At 43.8% G+C, this 27,276-nt stretch overlaps 1 protein-coding gene across 9 annotated transcripts in view; it reads right to left on the bottom strand.

The window, feature by feature from the left end:
- DENND5B (DENN domain containing 5B) overlaps nt 1-23,781 on the bottom strand; it is a 96,675-nt gene extending 72,894 nt beyond the window's left edge. For 3 of the 9 annotated variants that reach the window (XM_083699856.1, XM_083699857.1, XM_083699853.1), the window contains exon 1: nt 23,293-23,698. In XM_083699856.1, the coding sequence (XP_083555982.1) occupies nt 23,293-23,413 (121 nt within the window). In that variant the 5' untranslated portion in view covers nt 23,414-23,698. Of the gene's footprint in view, nt 1-23,292 lie in introns of all 9 variants that reach the window. The other 6 variants (XM_083699858.1, XM_083699854.1, XM_083699859.1 and 3 more) reach the window with 5 other exon arrangements.
- Nucleotides 23,782-27,276: the final 3,495 nt, after the last annotated feature.

A 27,276-nucleotide genomic window follows, 5' to 3' on the forward strand; every position in this document is an offset into this window, starting at 1 on the left:
ACAACATCTGGAGAGCACCATGTTGGCTATCATTGTTCCAATCACGACAAGACTGTGGTGGGAAAAGGGACACATTTTGGACAATGTTCTACTTTCTATGAAATGGCGTCTGAACACGCACAGATACCAGAAATCCCATCTGCGTTATGTCCAGAAGCCGAAAATCGCTTCTGCGCAGGTGCGATTTCTGGTATCACACTGCGCCAGTCCAGCCCACAGACGATCTCCATGGAGTGATCTGGCCCATGGCTGGCAAACCTTGCCGACCCCTGATTTACACAGTATGTGAAATTAACATCACATACATTTAGTAGACAGAACTAAGAAAATTAGTCAAAGTAGAACATCATTGGATTTAGGGCTGTGGAAAGCTCATTCAAAATTTTCCAGAAAACCCAAATAAATGGGTACACATGGTCATTGCTCTCCATCTTATCCTCACAGCAACAAAGAGTTGTAAGACACAGTGACTGGGCCAAGATTCCCCAGTTAAGCTTTGCAGATGAGCAAGAATTTTCACCCAGGTGTCCTCATTGTGTAGCTTGACACTCTCTAGCTAATGTACCACACTAGCTCAGATCGCAAGCGCCTATTTGAAAACCAAAAAAAGAAACTAGACAGTGTGTTTCACTCCTTAAATTAGAGTCATCAGAACAAGAGAGATAAAAGGCAGACAAGATGCTTTAAGCCATATATTACGGAAGACTCAAAGCCCACCCCACCAAGACGTCACAGCAACTGCCTGCTGCTTTCAATGAGTAATTTCCATGCTGCCACATTTGTTTTCCAATAGATATGGGAGTTCTGGAAAAAAAGGTTAAGTGAAGGATCAATAACACACTTCAGAAGCTAGATTTATGGAACAAAGTAATCCATCCTTTCTTTTCCGAACTCATGCCCTCCAAGGACTGTCAAAGCCATATGATGCTCCCATGGGTAACATTTTTGTAATTGCATTTCTGCTTTAGCTAAGTGATGGAGATGATCCATGTCACCAGTCTTCCTGTCCCTTATTGACTATATGTGAAAAAGCTACAATCCATAGTTTTTTCCACATGCATTTACAGCCTTGCTTTCACTAAGCTGATTTAAAACCTCTTATTGTGGCCAGATTTTGCCATGCTAAAAAGCTACACAAGAAATACAGAAAGAAAGCATGACTTCATTTCCCCCTGCCATGCTGCAAGCAATGCATTGATCCATATCTGAATTCCATGGGAATGCAGCTTTACCTTGGGCTAGAGAAGATCGAATTACATCCGAGAGTCCTTATCCAGCTACCACAGTGGACAGTAGCCTAAGAGAGGCATTTGATGTGTCGGTGCAAAGTAGTAGCATGTCAGATTTTCAGGTGCCAGCTGTGAAAGTGCAGAATAGGGTTCAAACACACCCCATAATCTAGCCCTGTGTTTCTCAGTGAACCTGGAGTCACCGGTGGGCCTGGAGCCACTATCTGGTGGGCTTCAGTGCCACAGCCTATCCCAGTGGCGTCATCACTGGCCTGGCCTGCCCCCAGTTGTGCCAATATTTTTGAGAGGCATGTAGGGTGGGAAGAAAAAGCCATATCCACTTAAGAGTCTTAAATCAGCAAATTCTGCCTAAACTGGGAAGGCTGAGTCAAAATACCGTACCTCCAAAACAAAGGTCCGTCCTTAGCTTGAGGAAGGCTGAGCCATGAAACTCCTTGCCACACAGAAAAGACTGTGCCCCCCCCCCAAAAAAGCTGTTTCCAAAGATGGGTTAGATAGCAATAAATTGCCAGTTGATTGTGCCAAATTCTGCCTCCATTTGCCACCATTTTGTGATCAGCTTTATCTCTGCACTACCATTTTGTGACAGGTAGGCCTCTTTTTTCTAACCAACTTCAAGTGGGCCCTTGGGACAGAAAGTCTAAGAGCCCTTATCTAGTCTAAATCTTTCCTTGAGATAGGCTAACTGATACCCAAGGTTTTTTTAAAAAAGCACCATGTTACTATTCACCAATAACAATATGCTCTGCGAAATAGGACCTTGGAAATTCCAAGCTCCTGACTCTAATGCAACACCTGTCAGAGTTTCCTCTTTTCTCTATGTGTTTCACTTACTGTGCCATTTTGATTCAGAGATAAGAATTCGCAGATCAGTTGATGAAAAGGTAGGCAAACTGGATTCCTAGTCTCTTCTGGACATGGGTGGCACTGTGGGTTAAACCACAGAGCCTAGGACTTGCCGATAAGAAGGTCGGTGGTTTGAATCCCTGCGATGGGGTGAGCTCCTGTTGCTCGGTCCCTGCTCCTGCCAACCTAGCAGTTCGAAAGCACCTCAAAGTGCAAGTAGATAAATAGGTACCGCTCCGGCGGGAAGGTAAACAGCGTTTCTGTGCACTGCTCTGGTTCGCCAGAAGCAGCTTAGTCATGCTGGCCACATGACCCGGAAGCTGTATGCTGGCTCCCTCGGCCAATAAAGTGAGATGAGCGCTGCAACCCCAGAGTTAGTCACGACTGGACCTCTGGACCTAATGGTCAGGGGTCCCTTTACCTTTACCTAGTCTCTTCTGTCTGAACGAGCAACATCCTGTCATGCTCAGGAGTTGGGAACCTGTGGCCCTTCACACACACACACACACACACCTGCCACACTGCAGAAAAAGGAATTCCTCCCTCCTCCCCATTAAAGAATGGTTTCAACCTTCAGAAAGATTTAGCACTGGACTATCTAAGCACAGAAGAATTAAAATATGGGCTAATCCCTCCACGGCACATATCTAGACAAATCCGCTTAGACATTTAGCGAGAGCCACATCACTTACTTTCTCATCCATGAGATACAGAGATTTTGACTGAAGGAAGGAAATGTTTCAAATTATCATCTTGAGGACGCGATTATTGGGCATCAGCTACAAGATGCAACTTCCCTTACCTTCAAACGTATTTGTGGTAAACCAACAATGATTTAATAACTGAGTACGGTAATTATTAGATTGCTTCAGCATTTGGAGCAATGAACTGTGTGATAGAAGCAATGTAATTGCACAAAATATGGGAGACCTTTTGTGTAATTGAACAAAAGGTCTCCCGTGCCTTGGAGGGGGGCGAGTGTGTCCGCCCTGCACATTTGTGTAAATGTTGGGAATAGAAACTCCCATTCCCCAGGGAGCCTTTAAATCCAAGACTGTGCATTTCCACAGCAAATGCTGGGAAACTTTTCTTTGCAACAGCCTCCCATGTCTGGAGCTAAGCCAGTTTGTGTCACAAAAATAATGTACAGTATATTATTAGAGAAGGCACAGCATTTTGTTTTAAGAATCATTACCCGTATTGCATGGTAAAATATAATGCCCACCTCTTTTGGATGGAAGATCCTTAAAAATCTGTGTAACTGAACTAAGAAATGGCCCTTCTTTAAGGACCTATGAGCAGCCCTGCTAGATCAGACCAGAACTCTGACTTCCCAGAGCAGACAAAATGCCCCATAAAAAGGAAGGCATGGATGGCCTAGCCCAGGGACTGAGAAATCTTTTTTTAACCCCAAAGGTCCCATTGCCTTCCAGGGGTCACATGCCTATGGTGGGCAGGGTCAGAGACAAAAGGAGGTGGAGCAATGGATGTAAACATTACCTCTGTACGGCAGGCTAGCTTCTGCACACACCAGGGTTCGAAATTAGCAGGGCACCAGGCGCATTTTGTGCCTAAAGATTATCCATATTGCGAGCACCTCAAAAAGTCTGGGTGCCATTTTTTTGCACCTGGCTGACACTCAAGATTCCTGACAATATGTTAAGGAGTTTAACAATAAAGAGTAGAGTGTTTTGAAAACTGAAGTATCGTATCAATATTTTTATTGTAAACAGCAAATTAAGCATGCATTAACAATTTCTGCTAAAAATGTGATATTAATAACGTGTTACTTATGTGAATTGTGTATTCATTCACGCTTATCAAAATAATAAATAAAAAGTGATGCTGATCTCCCCACCCCCCAAAGTGGCGACTAGACATTCTGTTTTGGTGCCCACAACCCAGGTGGCTGAAGCCATTTGACTCCTAACTTTTATATCCCAGTTTGTAACACTGGCACACTGATAAGGCAAGCTGCATTATCAGAATTGAAGGGCACATTCCAGACAGTCAAAAACACTCATGGAGGATGAGAAGCAGGGCCAAGCAGGGGGTGTAGCCTAGAGAGAGTCTCAACGGCCAGGCAGAGAAGCTTAGAAAGCCACATTCGGCCACCAGGCTGATATTTTCCACACTTGCCCTAGCCCTTCTCTGCCACTACCCTCTACCCAGAGAAGTGGTATTCAAAGGCATCCTGTCTGATCCCAGATGCAGCATAGAACCATCATGACTAGCTGCCGCTGACAACTTTATCCTCCCCGAATTTGTATGAGAAAAACTACAAGCCCAATTTTGCAAGCAGCACTGAGCTGAATTACGTCTTAGCGCGGCAGCACCTGGGAAGGAGCAAAGTGAAGGCAATCTTCCTTCTGGGTACCCACACACTGACTTGTTCCTGCTAAACCATGGTTTGGCTTCATGTTATGTGCAAAGTAGACCTGTGCGAAGGTCACTTGGGAAGACATCTTGGGTGTGGCCTGGAAATAGGATCGTTTCCCCCCATATATTAACTCAGCAGCTTTCAAATGACTATTTTAGAGCATGCTATATACAGTTGGGACGCAGGTGGCGCTGTGGGTTAAAGCCTCAGCGCCTAGGACTTGCCGATCGAAAGGTCGGCGGTTCGAATCCCTGCGGCGGGGTGCGCTCCCACTGCTCGGTCCCAGCGCCTGCCAACCTAGCAGTTCGAAAGCACCTCCGGGTGCAAGTAGATAAATAGGGACCGCTTACCAGCGGGAAGGTAAACGGCGTTTCCGTGTGCGGCTCTGGCTCGCCAGAGCAGCGATGTCACGCTGGCCACGTGACCCGGAAGTGTCTCCGGACAGCGCTGGCCCCTGGCCTCTTGAGTGAGATGGGCGCACAACCCCAGAGTCTGTCAAGACTGGCCCGTACGGGCAGGGGTACCTTTACCTTTACCTTTATATACAGTTGCTTTAAAAAAAAAAAAAGGATGAGGGTAAATTGAGTACCTAACTCAATGAACTACAAGCAAAACTGACCAAATACAAATCTCCCTGTCTTTTATTCTGAGAGTTTCCCCCCTTGGCATAGTCTTCAGTTAAGATTTACTTCATACAGACAAAGACTCGCGAGTAATAATTCTCCCCACATTCAAGCAGGGTGGGGGGAGAAAGAAAAGAATTGTGTGCAGATTGCTTTATCGCTCCTTGCTAACAAAGGTTTTCAGAAGCAGATGGCAGCCTGTAAAGTCCTACAGATGCTTTGTTTGGAGTGCAAACTCGGGCCGCGTTGCCTATCAAAGTCAAGCTTCACATTGTGAATCACTGACCCTAACAAATTCATTTTGTTTCTTTCTGTCACTATGCTGAACCAGACAAATGAATCTGGCATAACAAGTGCAGAGACTAAGAAAAACCTTTAAAACTCCTGCAAGCTGCAAAATGCAGAATGTGCTTGCAAATCTCACTCAGTGCATAAGAAGAAACTGGTCTGCAAGTTATCCATGGCCCACAGGACATTGCAAGAGCTTTAAAATCAAGCTCCTACATTTTTTCAGCTTGTAGAATGCTCAATTAGTTTCGTCAACAGCTTAGTTATCAATTTAAAAACTCAGAATGCTGTAAGGGTTCTAAAAGATGTTTGCTGGAAGATGTTATCTATGTGTTGCCTCATTAGCAACACTGGACAGGAACCATTTGGCCTCAGGACTATTCTGCAGACAGACGGCATCCTAGAGAAAACACTCAGACACTCTCCTGGCAGCTATACATTGCAGGGTGGTGGTGGAATCAAAAGCAGCAAGAAAGCAATCTTTCAGTGAAGCTTGTTCACCATCACCAATATTCAAACCCAGTTTAACAGCCACTGGACTGATGCACTTCTATTTTTCTAGAGTTGTGCTGCTCCAAAATGCTGTAACCGTTCCTCATAGAAGAACAGTTCCAGCCTCTCAATCCTCATATGAACCAACAAACGAGGGTTCCTGGAGTGAAGACTGCAGCCACAGCACACCTCGGCTAGTCCTGATACTGCAACACTACTCTGGGCTAAGCCATGGTTGTCTTAGCTTAGCACTGCGTGCTAAATGTCCTCTCTTCCTGTGCATCATTCTCTCCCCCGGTCCCGGGGCTGGTGGGTGAGAGAATGCACCTACAGAGGTAGTATCTTGGGTCACAAAGCTCTTCTAAGAGGACTGGATTTGGCTCAGGGATCTGCAGTTGCCAACCCTTACTTGATAAGGCTGGAAGCAAGCAGGCGTTTTTAATAGATCCAAGGTTCATACACACTTTGGAAGTCCTCTACTCCAACATCTTGTTCATTGATGGATCTGCTGCAACGCAGGATACAATGACAGCAGCCCACTACATTACTGCTTCAGGGATTGCTTTTTATTCCTATTTGTACACACAAAATATTCCATGTGCGAACATCAGAGAGGTATGTGTCGAGGATGCAGGAATGAGCATCGTCTACTGCCTTCTGCTCTGTTGTAAGCATCCTATATACCGTACTGGTTATGTCCTTACTATGAAGTGTAAGAAGCAAGAAATACCACCATTCCTAGATTAAACAGAAGTTCCAGGGCCATCATCTCAGTGGTAGAATCCCACTTTGAAATGAGGGGGAGCCATTTCTGAAGGGAACAGCAGGTGATGTAACGGTGACCAAGAAAAATTCACCGAAAGGCAAATGGCTGGTGGGTAACTGGCCATCCCTTTCACTTCCATGGAACTTTTAAAAGTGGCCTTACCCAGGTGTGCTCTCCAAATGTTACTAGACTACAAACCCCCATTATCCCCAACCATTAATCATGCTCTATTAAATTTTAGCACCCAATGGATTTGGCCCAGTGTTATACCCGTATAATGCATTTTTTAGTTCTTTGTGATTATATAAGCATGGAGTAAATAAACCTTTGTCTGTTTGTGGTAAGATTTAAAAATCTGACTTCCAAGTTTGTTGGCTAAAGGAGTTTCCTTTTGGGATATTTGATTCCTTCCCTCCCCCCCCAAAAAAAAATACACAGCTGTTGCCACTGAACTAGCAATTTGAAGGGTGAATGTAAAGAAATAAATCAATGGTATGGCATCGCTGTTTACCATTATGCATAGAATGATTCACCACTTTGGCAGCCTGGTCAGTTTATTGCCTTAAATACAGACGTGTCCAGGGACTCACAGAAGGCAACATGATCAACTCGAAAACAAAGACTCCAGCAGGAAAACAATGGTGGAAGGCAATGGCTGTGCGTTGAAACTGAATGAGTCAAGGCCCAGCAGAAATCAGCATGCAGATTCCTCCCCTTCCCACACACCCATTCTTCCAGAGCAGAACTGAACAAAATTACACACTACATTCTCCTTAACCTTCTTGCTGCAACGCTTTAATCTCCACAATGCCAATTGCCTGCCAGGTTGCTCAAAAGTTTGCATTTCCCTCCATAAATATTTTATGTACAAGGACTATTTGTGTTACCCGTTTCTCTCGACATGTTTTGACAGCCATGCTGCTCATCACATGACAACGACGTTCTATTTAGAACAGCAGCTGCAGACACTGACAGATTGAGTTTCCATCTTAAACAGCACAGCTGAACTCATGACATCATGGGTAATAGGCTAAACACAATTCATGAGATGCTGCGACTAGTGGTTAAGAGCATTTGTTTCTGAAAGTTGGTTCTTTAGAGGCAAACTCAGTCCTGCATGAAATAAACACACAGACCCAAAGCAGACATAAACAATCAGTCATAGTTAATTTTTGCCTTCACCACGGTTAAACATTCCATCCAAATACAGTGGTACCTTGGTTTGCATACGTCTTGGTTTGCATACATTTTGGATTACAAACACGACAAACCAGGAAGTTTGTAACCTTTTTTTATTACAACTTTTTTTTTTTTTTTTTGGATTACGAACACTTTTTTTGGGAGGCCCCATTGGCGAAAGCACGCCTTGGGTTACAACCTGTTTTGGTTTACAAATGGACCTCCGGAATGGTTTATGGTTGTAAACCAAGGTACCACTATACATAAAATTATGGTTAAGGATTAGCTGCAATTTAGATTGCAGCGCCATGGTTTGCAAGCCATGGTTATTCAGTACATGGTTAAGAGAGTTTCCCTGGTTCTCTGCCTGCAAAGGCAAAAGCCCAGGTTTCACTCTATAATACCCTTCAGGGAAAAGACTGGCTTAGCAAGTTAAAACCTAGTTGTATCTTGGAAGATCTTAACCAAAGATATGACAGCAAACTATGATTAGTGCAAACCATGGCTAAGTGTTAACGTCTGCACAATGATCAGAGACTGACGAGTATGTTGCCAGTAGCAGAAAGTCATGAGTTCAAATAGAATATATTCAGTTAGAAAAAGCACTCTGATGGGGGAAAAGACGGGAAAACAGGGAGGAGTAATTTAGTTATCTTCACTCAGTTTCAGTAAGAGTTTATATCAGAGTAGTATCCTTCATATGTATGTTGCATTACAACTCTAATGCAGGGATAGGCAAACTCTGGCCCTCCAGATGTTTGGGACTACAATTCCCAGCATCCCTAACTAAGAGGACCAGTGGTCAGGGATGATGGGAATTGTAGTCCCAAACATCTGGAGGGCCAGAGTTTGCCTATGTTTGCTCTAATGCAACCAACCTGCCAACCAAGAAAGGGATGATGGAAATTATAGTGCAACCACATCTGGGAACAAATATTGAAGAACACCATATGAGGGCAAACAATACGACTTGCACACTGCAGAGTAATGCAAGCAGAAAGATAAATTTCTGCCCAGATTATATCACCAGGTTTAGTTCTAAAGCCCAGTACAAACAATGCACTTCTCAGTCTCCTAAACATGGCCCTGTACACAAGATCAGCAACTTAAGAAGTGTAGCCACATATGAGAATCATGAACAGGATATTACTTCAGAGAGCACTTACAGAGAACACACTTGCAGGGGAATGATGATGGCACATTGGGACTCTCTACCTACTTATTTCATAAAATTTTACACTGCTTTACTGTAAAAGACCTCAAATGAGTTACAATGATACCTCGGGTTAAGTACTTAATTCGTTCGGGAGGTCCGTTCTTAACCTGAAGCACCACTTTAGCTAATGGGGCCTCCCGCTGCTGCCGCCGCGCCGCCGGAGCACGATTTCTGTTTTCATCCTGAAGCAAAGTTCTTAACCTGAGGTACTATTTCTGGGTTAGTGAGGTCTGTAACCTGAAGCATATGTAACCTGAAGCGTATGTAACCCGAGGTACCACTGTATTTACCATTTACTCCTGGGGACTTACTTTTGAGTAAACATGCATAAAACTGTGTTGTAAAAGTGCACATTCAAAATCCTTTCAGCTATGCGACTGCGTGGATTCTGAAACAAACCTAGATGCACGATTACATCCCTAACTCACACCTATTAAAAAAAATTAATGTAATATTTGAAATATAGGAAAGATTGCTAACTACTGCCACTTCCTGTGAACTCCTGAAATACTGTGGGCAGCATCCTTTTAGGCAATGAAGTGCTACTATGAATATTCATAATGTAGTGACAATGAGACAAAAGACCTGGCAACCTCCAAAAAGACTTCTCCTTCGGGGAGGCGGGGTGGGGGTGGGGAAATCAGAAGGAAACATTTCTCCTTCCCCATCTGCTTCAAAGACTTAAAAAAAAAAAAACAGCTCCCTGTTGCATTAGTTCTGATGCTGTCTTGAATCTACCAAGAATACACAAAACATTACAAAGACATTTGTTCCTCCTGGAGGGCACAACAGTCGAATTAATCAGGGCACTACATTTTTTGCGGTCATGGTGAGGACAACCTCTCTCACAAGCATTGCACCTGCTGTTAAGGGCAGAGCAAGAGACTGAGCTGGCTTTATGTACTTGTGCACCCAAGACATCTGTCCTGAAAAGGTTACTTCCATGTTTAAGAACATGTCAGCCAGGATTCTACACATTCAAAAGAAACAGGTAGGGAGAATACACATCCCGTCCCCAAATTGAATCCTTAAAGGAATGGCAATTATATTCCAAGTTTGTTTTTATTTATTTTTTTAAATCAGTTTGTCTTGGAGATACACACTGTCCCTGGGTCTCCCCTGAGTGGCTTTAAAACAAAACATGCTAAAAATGCAGTGTCATTTGATTAAAAACCAACTAATAAAGGCAGCAATATATATTACCAAGGAAGCATAACACTAGCTAGATTTAATACAATTTAAAAGCCTGGATAAACAACAAAAAAGTCTTTATTAGGCACTAAAAAGGCCACAAAGACAAGGAAATTCTCTCTAGTTAGGCCCCATCTGCACTATACATTTAAAGCAGTGTCATACCTCCTTGTATGGGGTGTTAGGGGATAGGTAGGATCTCTGGTGGGGGACATGTCATGCTCCTTCTGGGGTAGTTTGTCCACCTTTGGTCCGCACCCTGCACTCGGCTCTCACCTGTGGCTCCTATAAGCTGTCAGCATGTGACAGCAGCCACACCCCAGGAACGGCTTCGAATGGCCAAATAAACCAATTGGGTAGCTGATTGGTCTGAAACATTCGGTGAGTTAGGGACTTCCTATGCATGCAAAGACAAGCTCCAGCAGAATGAGTGGACAAGACCAATCGTGAGTCCAATGGTGAAGAAGGTGGTTTCTGCACAGGCGGTAGAAGAAGTGAGGGGCAGATGGGGCTCAACAACCTGGGAAGTCAGCCCATCTAGGAGAAGGGAAACTCTGATCCTAAACCTCCACTGCCTTGCAGGATAACTTTGAGAGATGAAAAGGTGAAGGAGTAAACCCTACACAAATCCGGAGTAGAGTCCCTAAGGTAGTTGGATGGTGCCTTGTACCCCTCATTCTAGAAACTCCTGCAGCCATGTTGGTGCCAAAGGTATTGCCGTTTTCCTTTGGACCACATCAGTGATGCCGAGAGGGGGGTCTTGTCGTCTGACCTCCATACTCACTGCCCAGGCTTTGGCCCAGGGAGCTCACTTTGGTGCTGCTAAGGAACAGTTTGATTTCACCCCTGGAGGCACACTCCATTGTCTCTTGAGACAAATGGATGCCAACAACCGCCACTTTAAACATTCAGGACTTCCCCCAATGAGTCCTGTAACTGTAGCTTGGGAAGAAGGATGGACTGTTAAGCCACTCTGGGAACTGTAGCTCTGTGAGTGGAGTAGGGTACTCCAAACACCTCTCCTAACCCTTAACAAACTACAGCTCCCATGATTTTGGGGAGGGAAGCCATGGCTATTTAAAGTATGATGCTACTTTAACTGTACATTGTACATAGGGCTATAAACAGGCTGTGACTATAGAAAAGCACTAAAGTACGCTTCCTGCCCGCCTTGCAGCAGACTATGCACATCATCATAATCACAAGCTAATAAGTAGTTTTGCTTGTGTTGCCATAAAGTGGTAATTATGCGTTTTACAAGGCACTGTTGTCTCACCCAGGCAGATAGAGACACACAGTAGGATGATAGGGGGATGAGAGCCTGATCTCCTATGGATCATGCCATTTACTTATCATTGTATATGTTTTAGCAATATTAATAAGCTACTTCTAATGTCTGGAGAAGTGGATGAAAAGACTTAAACACACCCAAGAGGAAAAAGGCAGCACATTTTATTTCCAATATTCAGACTATTAATGCCATACAGGTCATGGCTACAAACATGTGCACTTGAAAGGACAGTGTGTTTTTGACATACAATGGATATATTTTGATTTCACGAAGGCTGGTGCAGGTAAACTTTGGCCTTCCAGAAGTTGCTGAAATACAACTCCCATCATTCCTAGCTGTTAGCCATCCTTGCTGGGGCTGATGGGAACTGCAGTTCAGCAACATCTGGAGGGCCAAAGGTCCCCCGCACCTAAACTAAATCAATTTCAAAACAGAACAGCTGTTTTGCTAACATTTACTTAAACAGCAGGTTATAGCTGTCCTAAAATAATTCTTCCATGTAACGAAAGAGTCAAATGTCCCTTACTGAATGATAACATTCATTGCACCGTGACAGACCTGTGAAAGTCTGAAAAATGAAAAGGGAAGCTAAACAAACTCAGATATGTTAGGAAGGTATTTTGAGAACAATCTGATGGAAATCTGTGCTCTGTGTCCTTCATCAAGATGAATGGCAATTGTGCAGAAGTTACTAATGTAGTACTTTTGTGGAAATATCAAATGTCTACACCAGGTATAGGCAAACTCGGCCCTCCAGATATTTTTGGGACTACAACTCCCATCATCCATAGCTAACAGGACCAGTGGTCAGGGATGATGGGAGTTGTAGTCCCAAAACATCTGGAGAGCCAAGTTTGCCTATGCCTGGTCTACAAAGAAACTGAATATTGAGTGTTCTGAATAAACAATTTCCAAAAAGCAACATAAAAAACAAAAACCCACTGTCTGCCAAGTGCACCATTTAAATTGATTTCCATTTATGTTGTTAAATATTTATCTTCAAAAGTCCCAGGAGGAAATCTTCAATCCCTTTTAATATAACTTTTGATCTGCCATCTACACAACCTTTTATTTTAGGCAGATAGTTACTAAAATTCTATTGAACTCACCCAGATGTTCTTCTAGATGACCACAGATGGGCAACCTGCAGCGACAGGGCTGAATGTAGACCTTTGTTGCAATTTCATGTGGGTTACGAGGATTGGGCAGCGGTATTGTTACTTCTGTTGACACTATACTTCTGCTGATGCAGTCTAGGATTGCATTAGGCATTTCAGCCACCCCATTGCAGTAGTGACTCATGGTTAGTCTGTGGCTGCACCCACCAAAACTGACAGCTGTGATGAATTAACCCATACAAAGTCTTAAACTGACGGTCTGAGGGAAACCAGGCAGGGATTTCACCAGCTAGAAGAACAGATGTCAATCATATTAACTACAGAACTCTCCTTACACCAACAGGTCAGAGTTTCCCAGGTGACTCCACAAGCCCATACATTTCATTTATTTAGTAAAGACATGTAAAGATTCCAGGTGAGGTCAGCTCACAGGTGAGAGCAACCAGTTAAGGTAACAAGTCCCTGCTGACTACAGATTGTCTCTTCTTTTGCTTTCTATCCAGACCTCCATTTCCCAGAAGCTGGATGTTCAAATTGTGTGTTCCAATGGCCTTTAGATGCACAGCATCTATCTCATCATTGCATAATAATAATTTATCAACAGCAAAGTTCTCACATTCCTAGCGGGCAGGCCTTGCGCTGCCAATGAAAGTATCTGTGGATAACCTAAGATGGCACCTGATGACCTAAGATACAACTAAAACACTTTTGCAACAGGAGCTGTTGTCAGCTTAAAATCTCAGTCTTGATAATCCTCAAAAAAATCCAGATAAAGATTCCAGGCCACCTATTTCCACTCCCCAGGCCACCTATTTCTCATCTTCCATCAATACAACATAATCTCAAATTTCCCTGTTACGTGAAAAGCCCACAAAAGCTATGAACACACAACTCATGAAAAGCCTAAGAAAAGGGGATTCTACTACCCAAGAATCCCACCATAAATTGGCCAACATGTCACAGCTTGTTATGTTTTTTACAAAAAGGAATCTTTATGATAACTCTCCAGACCCTTTTATAATTGAAACTAGGCTTCTACCTTCCTAAGAATTCTTCTTTCTAAATGACATTTTCCCCTTCCAGCAATATTTCTGTACAACACGAGCACTGAAAAAAGTTCTATATAGCCAGAGACACTATTACTTCTCAGGAATTTCCAAGAACAAGCATCCCGCCTCAGTGACAAATGAAACTTCAAAAACTCTTTCAAAGCAGGGGCATTTATACTGAGGTTATCCTTGATGTTTATATTACATAGCAGGAGTACTGGCAAGAAAATACCTTTCAAGCTCACTCTTCAGATATGTCATTGTGTTAACAGGTTCCCGATATTATTAATTGGGGAATTAGTTTGAAGAGAGATTTAAAAGAGCATCAAAAGTGATGTCTTTAGGATGCACAAGAAAAGGAAGGTGTCCATTTCAAACTAATCGCCACGTACTTGGTTTGCAGAGCAAACACCGCTGGGAACAGAACAACTGAACTATGAAAAAATCTTGAAGAAGCAACTCCACATTCCCCCGCCCCAATCACCTGCTTGAAGCGTCAAGGAGAACCTGTTATTGAACAGTGGTAGCAATGTCAATGTGCCCTAGTAGAGTGTTTCTCAGTAACTATAAGCTAGACTCCACCTCTGGTATGGCTGTTAAAGCAAATGTATATTGCTGGTCGGACGCGGGTGGCGCTGTGGGTAAAAGCCTCAGCGCCTAGGGCTTGCCGATCGAAAGGTCGGCGGTTCGAATCCCCGCGGTGGGGTGCGCTCCCGTTGCTCGGTCCCAGCGCCTGCCAACCTAGCATGGGAGTTACTGAGTCCAACACAATTTGGATAGCCACTGGTTCTCCATCCCTGTTCTATTGGCTTGGAGACCAGACTAGGAACTTCTGTAATATTATGGGAATTCACTGCACTTATTTTAAATAAGCCAGCAAGAGGGGAGGAAGAGGCTAGGGATAAGAGAGGAGAGAAAGGAACCTGAAAAGAGCAGCTACACAAAAATTATTCTGTATGTGCGTGTCCACATTTTCAGTCACATGGCTCTGATCATGCGAGTTCATACAAGTCACACATACCAGACTACTAAGGACACCCAGTTTAGAAGGGTATTTGTATAAGTTCACCCTAATTCAGGACAGAACAATTGTCCTGGTGATGACCCAGATGCAGGTAAGAAGAGTTCAATGAAAGCAGTACTGCTACTCCAAATTTTGAACTCAGTTCCAAATTCAGACTCAGAAGGTAAAATGAATTCCTCAAACTAAGAACACAGCAGACTGCAGGTACAGGCATTTCAATCTTAAATTACAACATGTCAAGCGTGAAGAAATGTATTACACTGTCCGATTCTATCAGCATCTTTATTGATTCTGCTAAGAGCTCCAAGAATCAACATCCTATTGATGAAAATGGAACAGCAAGAGGTGCAGTCATTCCTCCCAGTCTGGTCATAGCAATTTATAGCTCTCTGAACAAGAGATGCTGCTTTATATGTGGGTCAAGTAATTTTGTTGTAAGACAGCCTGAATAGCAACTGCCTCCAACAAGTGATGCTCTCTGTGCTGACAGCATAAAGTACTACTGACACCATGTTTGTATGACAAGCACCAAGCACAGAAGCAAGCAAGTGGGTATTAGACAAATAGTCTCCAGAAACCTGCAATTACTTCAAGGCATCCAAGTTCAATACCCAGAATCTATGGCAGAGTTCCCCATTATGGAACACTTGTGCCCACAAGGCCCCTGTTCCTCCTTCCCTTAAAAATGACTTCCATCTTGGTTATGAGTTGGCAATGGTGGTTACTTTTTGGTCTCCTGAAAAATTCCTAGAACTTAAGGAGGAAGTTGGAAAAGTGGTGCTCTTTCCCACTTCCTCTTTCAGCTCTAATCCTAAATTTTCCTTCAGCCAAACTTTGACTTAAAGGGGCCTGCAACTCAGAATACTGCATTTCTGATATTCAAACAACATATATTTGCAAAACAGTTTCCCCCATGCTGTTATGATATTAGCCATCCATTTTCCATCCCCAAAGCATCCATTTCCCATCCCTTCTGGTGACAAGCATGAGCTACCTGGGGAGGGAAACATGTTGCCCACCAGATGTTGTGGGACAACAATTCCCACCACCCCAAAGCATTGGCCATGCTGGTTGGGATGGAGTCCAACAACATCTGGGGGGCCACAAGATCCTAAGAACATAAGGTTGTAAGAACATAAGAACATATGTTCAGATCCCCACCTCTGAGCAACCTGTAGGTCATTTTTTGAAAATCATTAAGTGATAAGCAAGGCAAAGCATTGTTGCTAGTTAATACATCAAAGGACTTGCAGCAACACATACACGAAAAGTGCAGAAAAAAACACAAAGCACATAATCGAGTAGATTATCTCCCACCAGAAGATACTATGCATCTGGAAAGGCATATAAAGTGAGGAACAGGGGCAATCTTCCTGGGGACTGCAGCTAGAGATGGCCCTCAACTAAAAAAATTAGTTGGCAACCAGGTTGAAAGATATATGCATCATTTGGAGAGAGTACCACTTTAAAAATAAATTAAGGGACAACGAAAAGGGGTGCTTCATTAACAAGTTCCCACCTTGCCTCCCACATTTCAAAAAAATGAGTCAAAAGCATCTGTCCAAGAAGTGCTCTATAATAGTTGTCTACTAATAAAGCTCTGGTGCTCTATCATACATAGCATATACTGAGTTCATATGTAGTGGCACCAGGGACACCTCTGGGATTGGGGAGAGGTTTCTGGAAAACATCTGCCCTCCACCCCCTTTTTTTGAATGGTCTTTGGGGATGAAAATGCAAGGTTGACAATTCAGTTAGAATGGTTGGACCGTGCACCCAATGCTAGTTTTAGCCTATTTTAGTCAGTGGTTATTTGGTCTTATTGTAATTAGATACAGTGGTACCTCGGGTTAAGTACTTTATTCGTTCCGGAGGTCCGTTCTTAACCTGAAGCACCACTTTAGCTAATGGGGCCTCCTGCTGCCGCCGCGCCGCCAGAGCACGATTTCTGTTCTCATCCTGAAGCAAAGTTCTTAACCTGAAGCACTATTTCTGGGTTAGCGGAGTCTGTAACCTGAAGTGTATGTAACCTGAAGCGTGTGTAACCTGAGGTACCACTGTACAGTAGTTTTTGTATTTTAATCATTTTTAATAGATGTATCTTAGTGATTGCAAACAGTTTTGTTGGACGACAGTTCTAAAAAGCAGCGTATAAGCCTTTTAAATAAAAGAAGCAAGGCATTAATTATAAAATGTGTTCAGTCTTTAAAATGCTGGAAGACTTTGTCCCTCCTCACACCTTGCAAGCATTGTAATAAATTAACAATCACTCAGCAATCTATCCAAGGGTTGAAAACTGCCAAAGGCTCCTCCTTCTCTGCCCTTGGACATTAAAAAGTGGTGTGGAGGGGTGTAAAATATGCTACGCGAAAGCCATGCCATATGTTGGAAGGAACAGAAGCAGTACTGTCCAGTATTGTTTTATTTCAAGTAAGCTCCTTCTGAATCGAGAGGCAGTAGGGAAGTCAGATAAATAATCACATTTGACACTTGAACCATAAGGATGCAGTATTTTCATTCTCGTTACTTCCTTTGCTCTTCTCCCCCCCCCCCCCCGTTTATACTCCAGGGTGCTGCAGCCCAGAAGTCCACAGTCCACTTAATGCATCTGATGATGCAAGCTGCAGACTACAAAAGCTCATGTCCCAGTAAATCATTTTAAGATTGGCTCAGTGAAGAGGCTGAAGGAACATGATGCAATTCTACTGCTGAAGTTAAGTTAACTGACCCTGGATGGGAAATCAACAGAAAATCGCATAAAGTTATTTGAAGAATACATGGCTGCAAACTATTATCACTAAAGTTTCTAGAACACTTTTTTATTTTATTTTTATTTTTGCGAGCACAGACTGACACTATAATCTTTTGTAATTCTTTCTTCAGGTTTCAAACCATATGTCAGGAGAAAGGACTACAGCTCTGAGGGAGAATATATACTTTCCATGCTTAAATTCCCAATTCTAATCGCCTATTGAAATATTATCAGGTATTCTTCCTGGTATAAGAAAGAGACCCCAGTGGGAGTACCCAACTAGCCAACATGTCCAATGGTACGGGATGATCGGAACTGTAATCCAACAATATTTGGAGGGCACCATGCTGTCTGCCTCTCATAGATGCTCCAGTGATTCAGGTTCATAAAACATTAACTACAAAATGGACCTTGGATTTCTTCTTCAAACAAGGCGCTCGGTTTCCTCCAAAAGTTAAGTGCTAATTTCTGTTTACCCATGTACAAATGACAATGCTAGAAGAACATGAACTTCCATTCACTGCCTCAGTCATGGAGGGCAGAGGTCACCTGGTTCAAGATGACGCTGGAATGCTGACTCACTTTGCCTGTCAGCAACTGAAGTGTCAAAGCACGACTCCTTTCCAAGCACGTTATAACACAGTCCTCCAAAGTTGTGCAAGGTCTATTAGAATTAGAGCAAGATTTTTGTTTCATCTGGCCAACAAAAATAGATTAAAATAGATCTGTTTTAATCTTCTAACCCCTTAAGTCCCCATATCCTGCTTTGAGACTAACCCTTTGGTGCTTTTTAATTGTCTCATTGTTGTTTTATTTATTATCTAGAATAGCAGCCATCACCAGGATTCATGGAAAGGATGTAAATGATAAATGAGGCCAATCCTATGATCGGGGGGGTGGGTGGGCAGGCAGCTAAGAGTCTATAGGATTCAGGAGAAGGGCCACCAGAGGGACCCTGGCACAAAGCACAGCTTCCCGCCACAGTCCCACCATCCATAATCTGCAGGTGGTGAAGGCCCAAATCCAGACCCAGCTTCCTCTTCCCCCAGCATGATGCCAAACATGCCCTGAAACTATGCCAACCACTGCAGTTGAATGAACAATAAAAAGGTAGGGAAGAGAAGACTCCATCTCCCACCCTGGCCACCAGTAGCTCTCAGGGATTTGGATGTGGCAGTTGTTCCAAGGCTTCACTCACTCATTCCCAGATGGAACCTTGTGCTCATCAGTAGCTGAAATAATTACCTATTCTTGTTTATACTGTCTTCCCTTCCTTTCCTTCTCCTCCACTGCCTCCCATGTCAGATTCTGCTCTGCAAGCCCTCTCATGTAGGAACCTGTCCATTAGGGCTTGCAAAGCACCGTGCACATTGAGGAAGATATGCAATAAAGAAAACATTAATATGGACGCTTCTTCTGGAAGCGAGTTTTCAATATTTCCCTTTTGATTCCCCCATTACACAATAATAAATCAAAAATAGCTTGCAAAAACAAACAAACCCAAGTGTGCCCTTGAATCTCAACCCCGCCAATTAATCAACTAGAGCTTTATTATTTATTTATTCATCCATTCATTCTGAAATTGACATCCTGCCAACCAGCTAGGAATGGCTCTCATGGTGGCTATCAATACATTAAAAGCATTTATAGCTAAACAATATTTTAAAAACTGTACTTTTAAGCAAACAGCAAGCTCGTCTACAGCTTCCTTGAAAGGCAACCATTTAGTTGATTAATCTACCAATTAAGTCAATTAAAGCTTGCAGCCCAATTGTAAGCAACTGGTGTTTTGGTGGGAGGACCAAGAACATGAATACATGAAGTTGTCTCATAAAGGGTCAAACCACTGGTCAAGGCAGCCCAGTTCTTCCTATTCTGACTAATGGGAGATTCCCCCAAATTCTCGCGGCTCAAGAGAGGTTTTTTCTGGTTCTCACTTAACCAACCACACACTTTATTAACTAACTGTGCAATCCTGTACAAGTCTACTAAGGTGTCAGTCCTATTGAGTTCAATGGAGCTTACTGGAGGTTAAGTGGGCAAATGATGGAAAGAAATCTTGAGCAGCAGTCAGGCGCACAAACCATTTACTGAACTTCAAAAGCAGCTGGTGATAGAATCATGGCCTTTGACTTGACTTCAAAAGGCCAACTCTTATAAAGTTTTGGAATGTAATGAACTTAATGACATCTGTACACATTCTGCAAAACTGTAATATCCAACTTGATAAGCCAAACTGGCAAAGACAATCAGCAAGGGGGGGGGGATCTAACAGCATCTTTACTACTCATCAGTTTGAAAGCAAGTTAGCATATAAAAGGTAACTTTAGATCAATGGTTCTCCAACTTAGGCACCTGCTGTGCTTCTTTGCATTTAGCCTTCAGGATACTGCAAATCTTCTTTTGCAGTTCAGGAAACAGCAACAAGACTATTCACACTTACAAGCAGTGAGAACTTCCTAATCAACACCACCATGTAAATGCCCCTATTTTCAGAAAGAGGAATTGGAAATTACTCTAGTTAAAACTCCCAAAGGTCATACTATGCAAATCAACCCTGGTGCACCTTCAATGCTAGAGGAACCAGCAGGGTTCTATTTCTGAAACAAGCATGTATGTAAACGGAAGCCATATTTGAGATTGAGACCAACACACACACTCAGGCTCCAGGTGGGAAACCAAAACCTTATTACAATAGCTTTGATTCCGCCACAGATGTATACATTACATTAGATCATTTCATCACATAAATGGGCATCAAATTACTAAAAGTTACAATGTGCAACATATACAAAATGGCAATGTCAAATCAATTGTAAAGTTCAGAAATTGTATAGAAACAATTTGCTAATTACTGCTTAAAAAAAAAAAAACAACTCAATGAGACTTCAAGTACATAACCCAGATTCAGCTCCAGCAGTGCTTTAAAAGCAAAGTTACATGCAACTTAATTGCACCAAAACACAAAGAACTTCTAACTTTTTCTAATGAAGACTATGGGGAAGCAATTTCTGTGCTGGTACATTAACACAATCACCCCTTATCCCATATCAAATCCAACTGAATGCAATGAACACAGATGAAATCTATATTCAGGTAAGGATTCCTGTTTATGCATGGATCCTCTCAATGGAATCAGGGGCTACATACAGTATTAAAGATTATGGCCCTAATCATTTGATTGCTTACCAGGTATTAGTACTCTGAAACCATCCTGTTTCAAGTCAAAAATGTCATCCACACAGCAAGTGTACAATTAAGACTTTAAATGAAAATTCGCCACCAGCTCACTCAATAAGTGGCAAATTAGTTTTTTTTTTTTAAGAGCATGCAAAGAATTTAAATGAGGCTGATCTCAACTTCAAGCAAAAGCTGAAGAATTCTTTCCATTGCTTTTGAAAATTTAAGAACAGTTCACCATCATGAGTCAGCCTAGTGAAGACAAATATCATAAAAAGCATTTCAGAATTCCCTTGTGTCAATTTAATAACCCTGAATTAAGGCAAGTACAGAGCAGAAGCTATTTTCATTCCAAAAACTTTACTAAAATTATTAAATTCAGCTTCAGAATTGGCCACAATGCTCATGCAAAAGGTAAGCAGGTAAATAGCTCAGGAGTGGGGAGACCTGTTTACTTCCAGATGCTGCTGGACTACAACTCCCATCATTCCTGACCACTGGCCATGCTGGCTGGGGCTGATGGGAGTTTGAGTCCAACAAATACCTGGAGGACCACAGATTCTCTATACCTGAATTACCACTTTAGCAACAATAGTCAGCTACATACAAATGGATCCCGATTACGGTAAGTTTGAATACAGCTCTCCCTTTTTCTTTATTGGCTAATCATCATACTGCAGAATCTGGAGAGTTTTCTGAACGAGATGCACAATTTAATTTTAATCTACTTTATTTTCAGAGATGCAAGTGCCATGTATCCAGCACAGGTTGTTTTTAAAAGGTGTCTTTGTAGTTTCTTACAACCCCCTTTCTATATTTTGATAGACTTTCTCCTGCTTCCACAGCTAGCTATGCAGAGAAAAGCCTCTGGCATCTCTCCAGGTTTAAACCAGTTACAATTTATTTTTGACAAATCCTATTGAAATCACTCTAAATCATATGAGCAGTATTTTTAGCAGAATGCAACAAACACTTTCAGGATTGGGGATGATGGAGAGACTCGTTTTTTTAATCATTCTCAAGCAAACTATTCCAGCTAAAAGGAGAATATACCCAGATATCTGATGAAGGGGAGGGAGACTGGTTTGCTGTCTGTAAGCATGTGGATAGATAAAAAACATTGGGGGGCTTCGTCAAATTGGTAGCTAATGCAAAATAATGATTTTTACTAGGAACTATTGATTTCACTGGATTGTAGGATGACAGCCTATGGGGGGGGGGAGTGGAATTTTCACTAGACGTCTCTTAAACACATTTCCTCACCGGAATTTTCTAGATTAAGCTTGTGTACATAGCCGTGTCTCTTAACTTTTGTAGGTTGCCTGATACAATGACTAGCACAGAATGAGTAATATTAGCAGTGATGAACCTCAGCATGGGCCCAAACAGTATCACAAGCTTACCTGCAATTTGTAATGCATAATTCACACTGTTATGTAAAGAGCTAGCGTGGTGTAATGGTTAAAGAGTTGGGACTAGGGCCTGGGAGACCAGGGTTCAAACACCTTGAGTTCCTTGGATAAAAGGTGGAATTAAAATGTAACAAAATGTGTAAATAAATACCTCTTACTGCCCTTCCAAAAAAAAAAATATATTTTAAAGAAACCTAAAGCTATGGTACAAAAAATAAAACAAAACATCTTAAGATATGTTTTTCCTTTTGTAACTATCTAGCCAGCCAAAATACAAAACTGAAATATAAATTAGCATCATTCTGTCAGCTGGCAAAAAGGAGTTTTAACTTGGCTATCTAATCCCAGCGCAGAGTGGCTTAAAGCAACCCTTTCCTAGCCCTCCAGAGAACAGAAGAAAGCACTGCAGTCTCCCAAAGTAGTTACAAAGGTAGCTTCCTCTGCTCTTTGGACCCAAGATAGCGGTCATTCGAAGGGGAGGCGATTGCCACATTCAAGACCTTCGCAAGCGCACATTATCTAAGGCCTGGTGGCAGCACAGGGCACTGGGGGGTAGGGAACAGGGAATAAAGCCTGAGCCGCGAAGAGGAAGACTGCACTGAAACGTGGGTCCTCCTGGCAGTGACATAACCGAACCTGGCCACTGCAGTCTGGAAGCATCACGATTTTGGGAAGCGGGTGGAGGACGAAGAAGAAGAAGAAAGGGGCAGGGAGAGCCAGGCTGGCTTTTCAGATCTGGAGATCCGTGCATGGAAAAGCAATGCGGAAGGCACCACCGGGGTGTTTGGAGGAGGGCTCCTCCTGAGCTGTTGCGGGAGCGGGCGAGGGAAATAAGAACAAAAAGGGAGCTGCGAACACAATAAGTAAAGTCTCCAGCAATGGAGCCTCGGGCGGCGTGTGCGCGGGGCCTGGCCGGCGCAAAGCGCTGACCCCCGCGCTCCAACCCAGGCGCAGATGGAGACCGCGCGCACGCGGCCACCGAGTCGTCTTTTGCTCTCTCCGCCGGGGTGGGCGTAGCGCAAGCGGAGCAGCAGCCCGATCCTCAGGAGCAGCGCGCAGCCATGGAGGGGAGGGGATGCGGAGCAGGCTCCGTTGGGAGGCGCTAGGGAGAGAGGGAGCGAGGCAGCGGCGGACCGGGGCCGAGCAGGGACTGTGTGCCTCGCAAGGAGAAACGGGGACAGGGTCAGACCCCCCCCCAGCCCCCGTCTTTGTCTCCCTTTCCCTCCTCGGCTTACCCGCCAGCTCGTCCGGCTCCAGCCCGCTGTCGGCATCGATCCCGCACAGCACGAAGTAGTGCGCAAAGCGGCAGGGCGCCGAGCCCGAGCCGGGCCCGGGGGGCGCCGCGCTGCCGCTCATCCCTCCGCCGGCGTCCGCGATCTCTCTCGGGCAGGATCCCAAGCAGCAGGAGCAGCGCCGCTAACGCATCAGCAGCAGCAGCTGCGCTCCTTCCATGGCGCAAGTCCGCCCGGGTGGCGGCCTCCTTCGCCGAGAGGGAGGAAGACGAGGACGCGGCGCCGGTGGTAGTGGCAACAGCAGTAGCAGTGGCGGCGGCGGCGGCGCCCCTCGGTCAGCTGAGGCTGCAGCCGGCGCTCGAGCCCCGCTAGGCACCGTCCCGCCGTCGCCTCTGCCGCCTCCCCCTGCCGGTCAGACGCTAAGCCGCGCCGCGGGAGGGAGAAGGAGCGCACCGGCCCGCTTCCGCCCCGCCTCCTCGGCGGGACATTTAAACCACGCTTGGCGCACGAAGCGAGGCTCAGCCAACCAAGGCTGGGATTGGTTTGGTTCTCAGCCGCCTCCCGAAACGCGTGAAATTTTGCTTGACCGACCACCTGAATTGTTTTCCTGCCTGTTGTAGCAATTGCAATGCGCTGTGCTAGATGCTGTATGGTTTTTAATTGTATTTTTAGTGCCTCTCCTGTTTCTCTGCTTGTTGCATTACCATTTGAATCCCATAGAATACAAGGTATAAGAAGGAATCAGAATGCAATTTAAAATCATGAAGAATATTTACTACAGGCCCGCCATGGATCATCTGAGTGAAGCAAATACTGTATGCACAAGGAAGAGGAGAAGAGGCACGGAGCTAACAAAACAACAAGAGTGGTCAAGAAGTCAAAGCAGAGAAAATGACTCCTGCTAAGCTGACCAGAAGCAGGGCAGATGCAGAAGGTCGGATGGCTTCTTCCCCACATATCTGTCCACCAAAAGTGGCAAGTGAAGCTCAGACAAATGCAGAGACATGAGAGAGAGGCAGGCAGGCAGGCAGGCAAGATAAAAAGGCTGGAATGGATTTGCGACACTTGCCTGCAGAAAACTGCCACCCCTGGATCCATTCCAGCCTTTTTTTCTGCCTGCAACTCACTTGATGCCCTTTAATAAATAAATAAAATTAGAGTATGTTTGGGCACACTTGGCACACCCCCTGAGCACACTTGGCACACCCCGAGCACACCTGGTACAGCCCAAAGTGTTTTTAAGGTGCAACATGATTTTAACGATGATCACACTTAGGAATAAAAAACTAAGGGTTTTGCATTCCAAAATAACCTTGGGTTACTCCGATTACATTTCTGTATATCATAGTACAAGAGTCGGAAACCTTTTTCAGCCTGAAGGCCACAGTCCCTTCTAGATGTTGGAAGATGTTTGGTGATACCACAGGAAAAGGCACCATTTCTTAATTCTAAGAGCATTATTTGGCTGGCTGGCTAAAGATTTTTAATCATGCTACTTAAGTAACCTTAGCAATGCCAGAATATCTCTGATTTCTATGGCCAATCTTTTGTCTTGATTTGATCACTTAATCTCAGCAATTATCAAGTTAAGTGATTTGATCAAATCAAGACAAAAGATTTGTTTTCATATTGCATATGTTAATCAACTTACCAGTGTCAGGTTGTCTGTGCTGTCTTCTTTTTTGCAAATGGTTTCCTGCCCTACTGTTAATACAATCATCTCAGCATTTGTTACCCATTTAGAAGGTTACTGTAAAATATTAAAGGCACATACCGGTATTCAACATATATAAATTTAAGCTTTAATTATCACTGACAGTAACTTTTGTATCCCATTGCCATTCAAATCCCACCTTACAATTTTCCCTTTATATACCTTGCTGCTAAGATTTCACATAATGCATCTGATGAAGTGAGGTTGAATTTGTCAGTCTCTTAAAGCACTGCAAGGCTCTTTGCTAGTTTTTACTTTGCTCTGTAAGCCCTCTTGCAATAGGGCTGCCATTGAGATCAGGGAAGAATGCACCTCCTCATACTGGATTGGTTGGTAGTCTGTTCTGTGGCTGTGTGTGGCAGTTCCCTTCCTATGTGTAGTCTGATATATTTATAGGACTCCTTTAAGGGCTATCACAAGTTGCTGAACATCTACACCCTTGTTGTTGCCTACAGCTGTGTGAACTAGATTCTCTGCTATGTATTAATTCACAGTTTAGGACTAAATGCATGCAAGCTGAGAGCAGTCTCTGGGAACTGGCTCATGGGCACATGTGTTCTGTTAAGTTGTGGGTGAACATATCAGACAACACAGCGATTCTTCAAACAGCTCTTGTTTATTCACAGGCCTGAACTGAACTGAACTGAACTGAACTGAAGGGTTCAGCCAGCCTGCTCCACTACAATGCAGCAACAACCACTTTCTGTAACTATCCAATCACCGAAAATCACTTTCAATCCCTTATTTGCATATGTGGACCTGAGTGAAAACTATCTACAGTATCCCCCTGCTGGCCCAGGGTGAGAACTTCAGTACATAACATGTTCCAAAATTGAAAAGAGAATGGTGAACGTGGAAGAGGGAAACAGGTCTGGTGTGTGGTCGGGAAGACCTTAGGTATGTCAAATATGGGAGTGGAGTTCTGAACACAACCTCAAGCTACATTTAATGGCAAGAAACATATTTGAATGTCTAAAAGGAGCACACCTAGAAAACACCTCTGTCTGAGACATAAGAAGAGCTTTACTAGATCAGGCCAAGGGTTCATATAATCCAACATATTGTTCTTATGGTGGCCAACCAGATGCCTATGGAAAGCCCATAAGCAGAAGCTGGATTCAACAACAAGTAGGAGGGGGGAGAAGAGGGAGAGAGGGAGGAAAGAGAGAGAGAAAAGGAGAAGGAGAGAGAGAGAAACAAATAGGAGCAGTGGAGTTAAAAGATGCTGGGGAGCAGCTGCTAGACCAGACAGACAGGTCCTGAATTAGATTGACTTTCCACTTGATTCTGTCTGAATTTACTTCCAGGTGTAAAAAAAAAGTAAACCCACTTAAGGAGAAGTGAGCACTACAGTATTGAACATATTGGGACTTATATTTGAATAAGCATGCATAGGATTAGGCTAAAATCCAATGCACACTTATCTAAGAGTGATAATGTTGAATTTAATTCTAAGTAAACCTCAGGTGTGCACTGAATGGCTCAATCAATTCTAAGTAAACCACTGGCTCAATCATTTGCACCCTTAGGTTGGCCTGTTGTCTTACTTAGGTGGGTTGTATTTTGAGTAAATATGCAAAGCTCTCTTAGCTGTGTTAGTCACACAGCTCTTTGCATCCTGGCCCCTCTGAACAAACCAAGTTTGTCTGAATCTAGTCACCATCTTTACAGGTATTTCAGATTGCAACATAACTAGAGTTGGGTGTTCTTCATAGCAAGAGAGGAAGTATTTCATTTTTAAGTATGAGTTTTTCTCAGCAAGAAAGTTGCCCCTGGAAAAAAAGTTTATTTCCAAGGGTTTGGGGCAGTGGCAGAGGAAAGGGCGTGTGGGGGGGTGTGGGCGATCCCAGGTGTCGTCACTGGGGAGGGGTGTGTGACAAAATGAGTTTTTTTAAAAATTGGGCTCATGAAACTTTTTAGGAGTGACATGGTGGCTTAGGTGCCTGCAGGTCCGCGCTGCCTAAAACGGCAGCGTGGGACCTGCGGCTGCCTACTGCCTCTCCCTCAGCCACCCTACAGCTGAGGGGGAGGCGGCAGAGAGACTCCAAGCATCCGAGAGGCTCGCCCCCATGGGAGGCTCACCCTGCCCCTGACTGCAAGACATGCCCCCGCACCAGGCACCCGAGCAGCTAGCTACACCACTGGTTTGGGGGATTTTCAGATTCATGAAGATCAACATCAGAGGCTCTTGCACCTTTGCCAGGTATCAAGCACTCAGCCTTTCCTGTAATGGCACTGCCATCTTTCCCTGCTTAAAAAAACCCTATCAATTT

The sequence above is a fragment of the Podarcis gaigeae genome (genome assembly GCF_964106915.1).
Source record: "Podarcis gaigeae genome assembly, chromosome: 10".
Taxonomy (NCBI): domain Eukaryota; kingdom Metazoa; phylum Chordata; class Lepidosauria; order Squamata; family Lacertidae; genus Podarcis; species Podarcis gaigeae.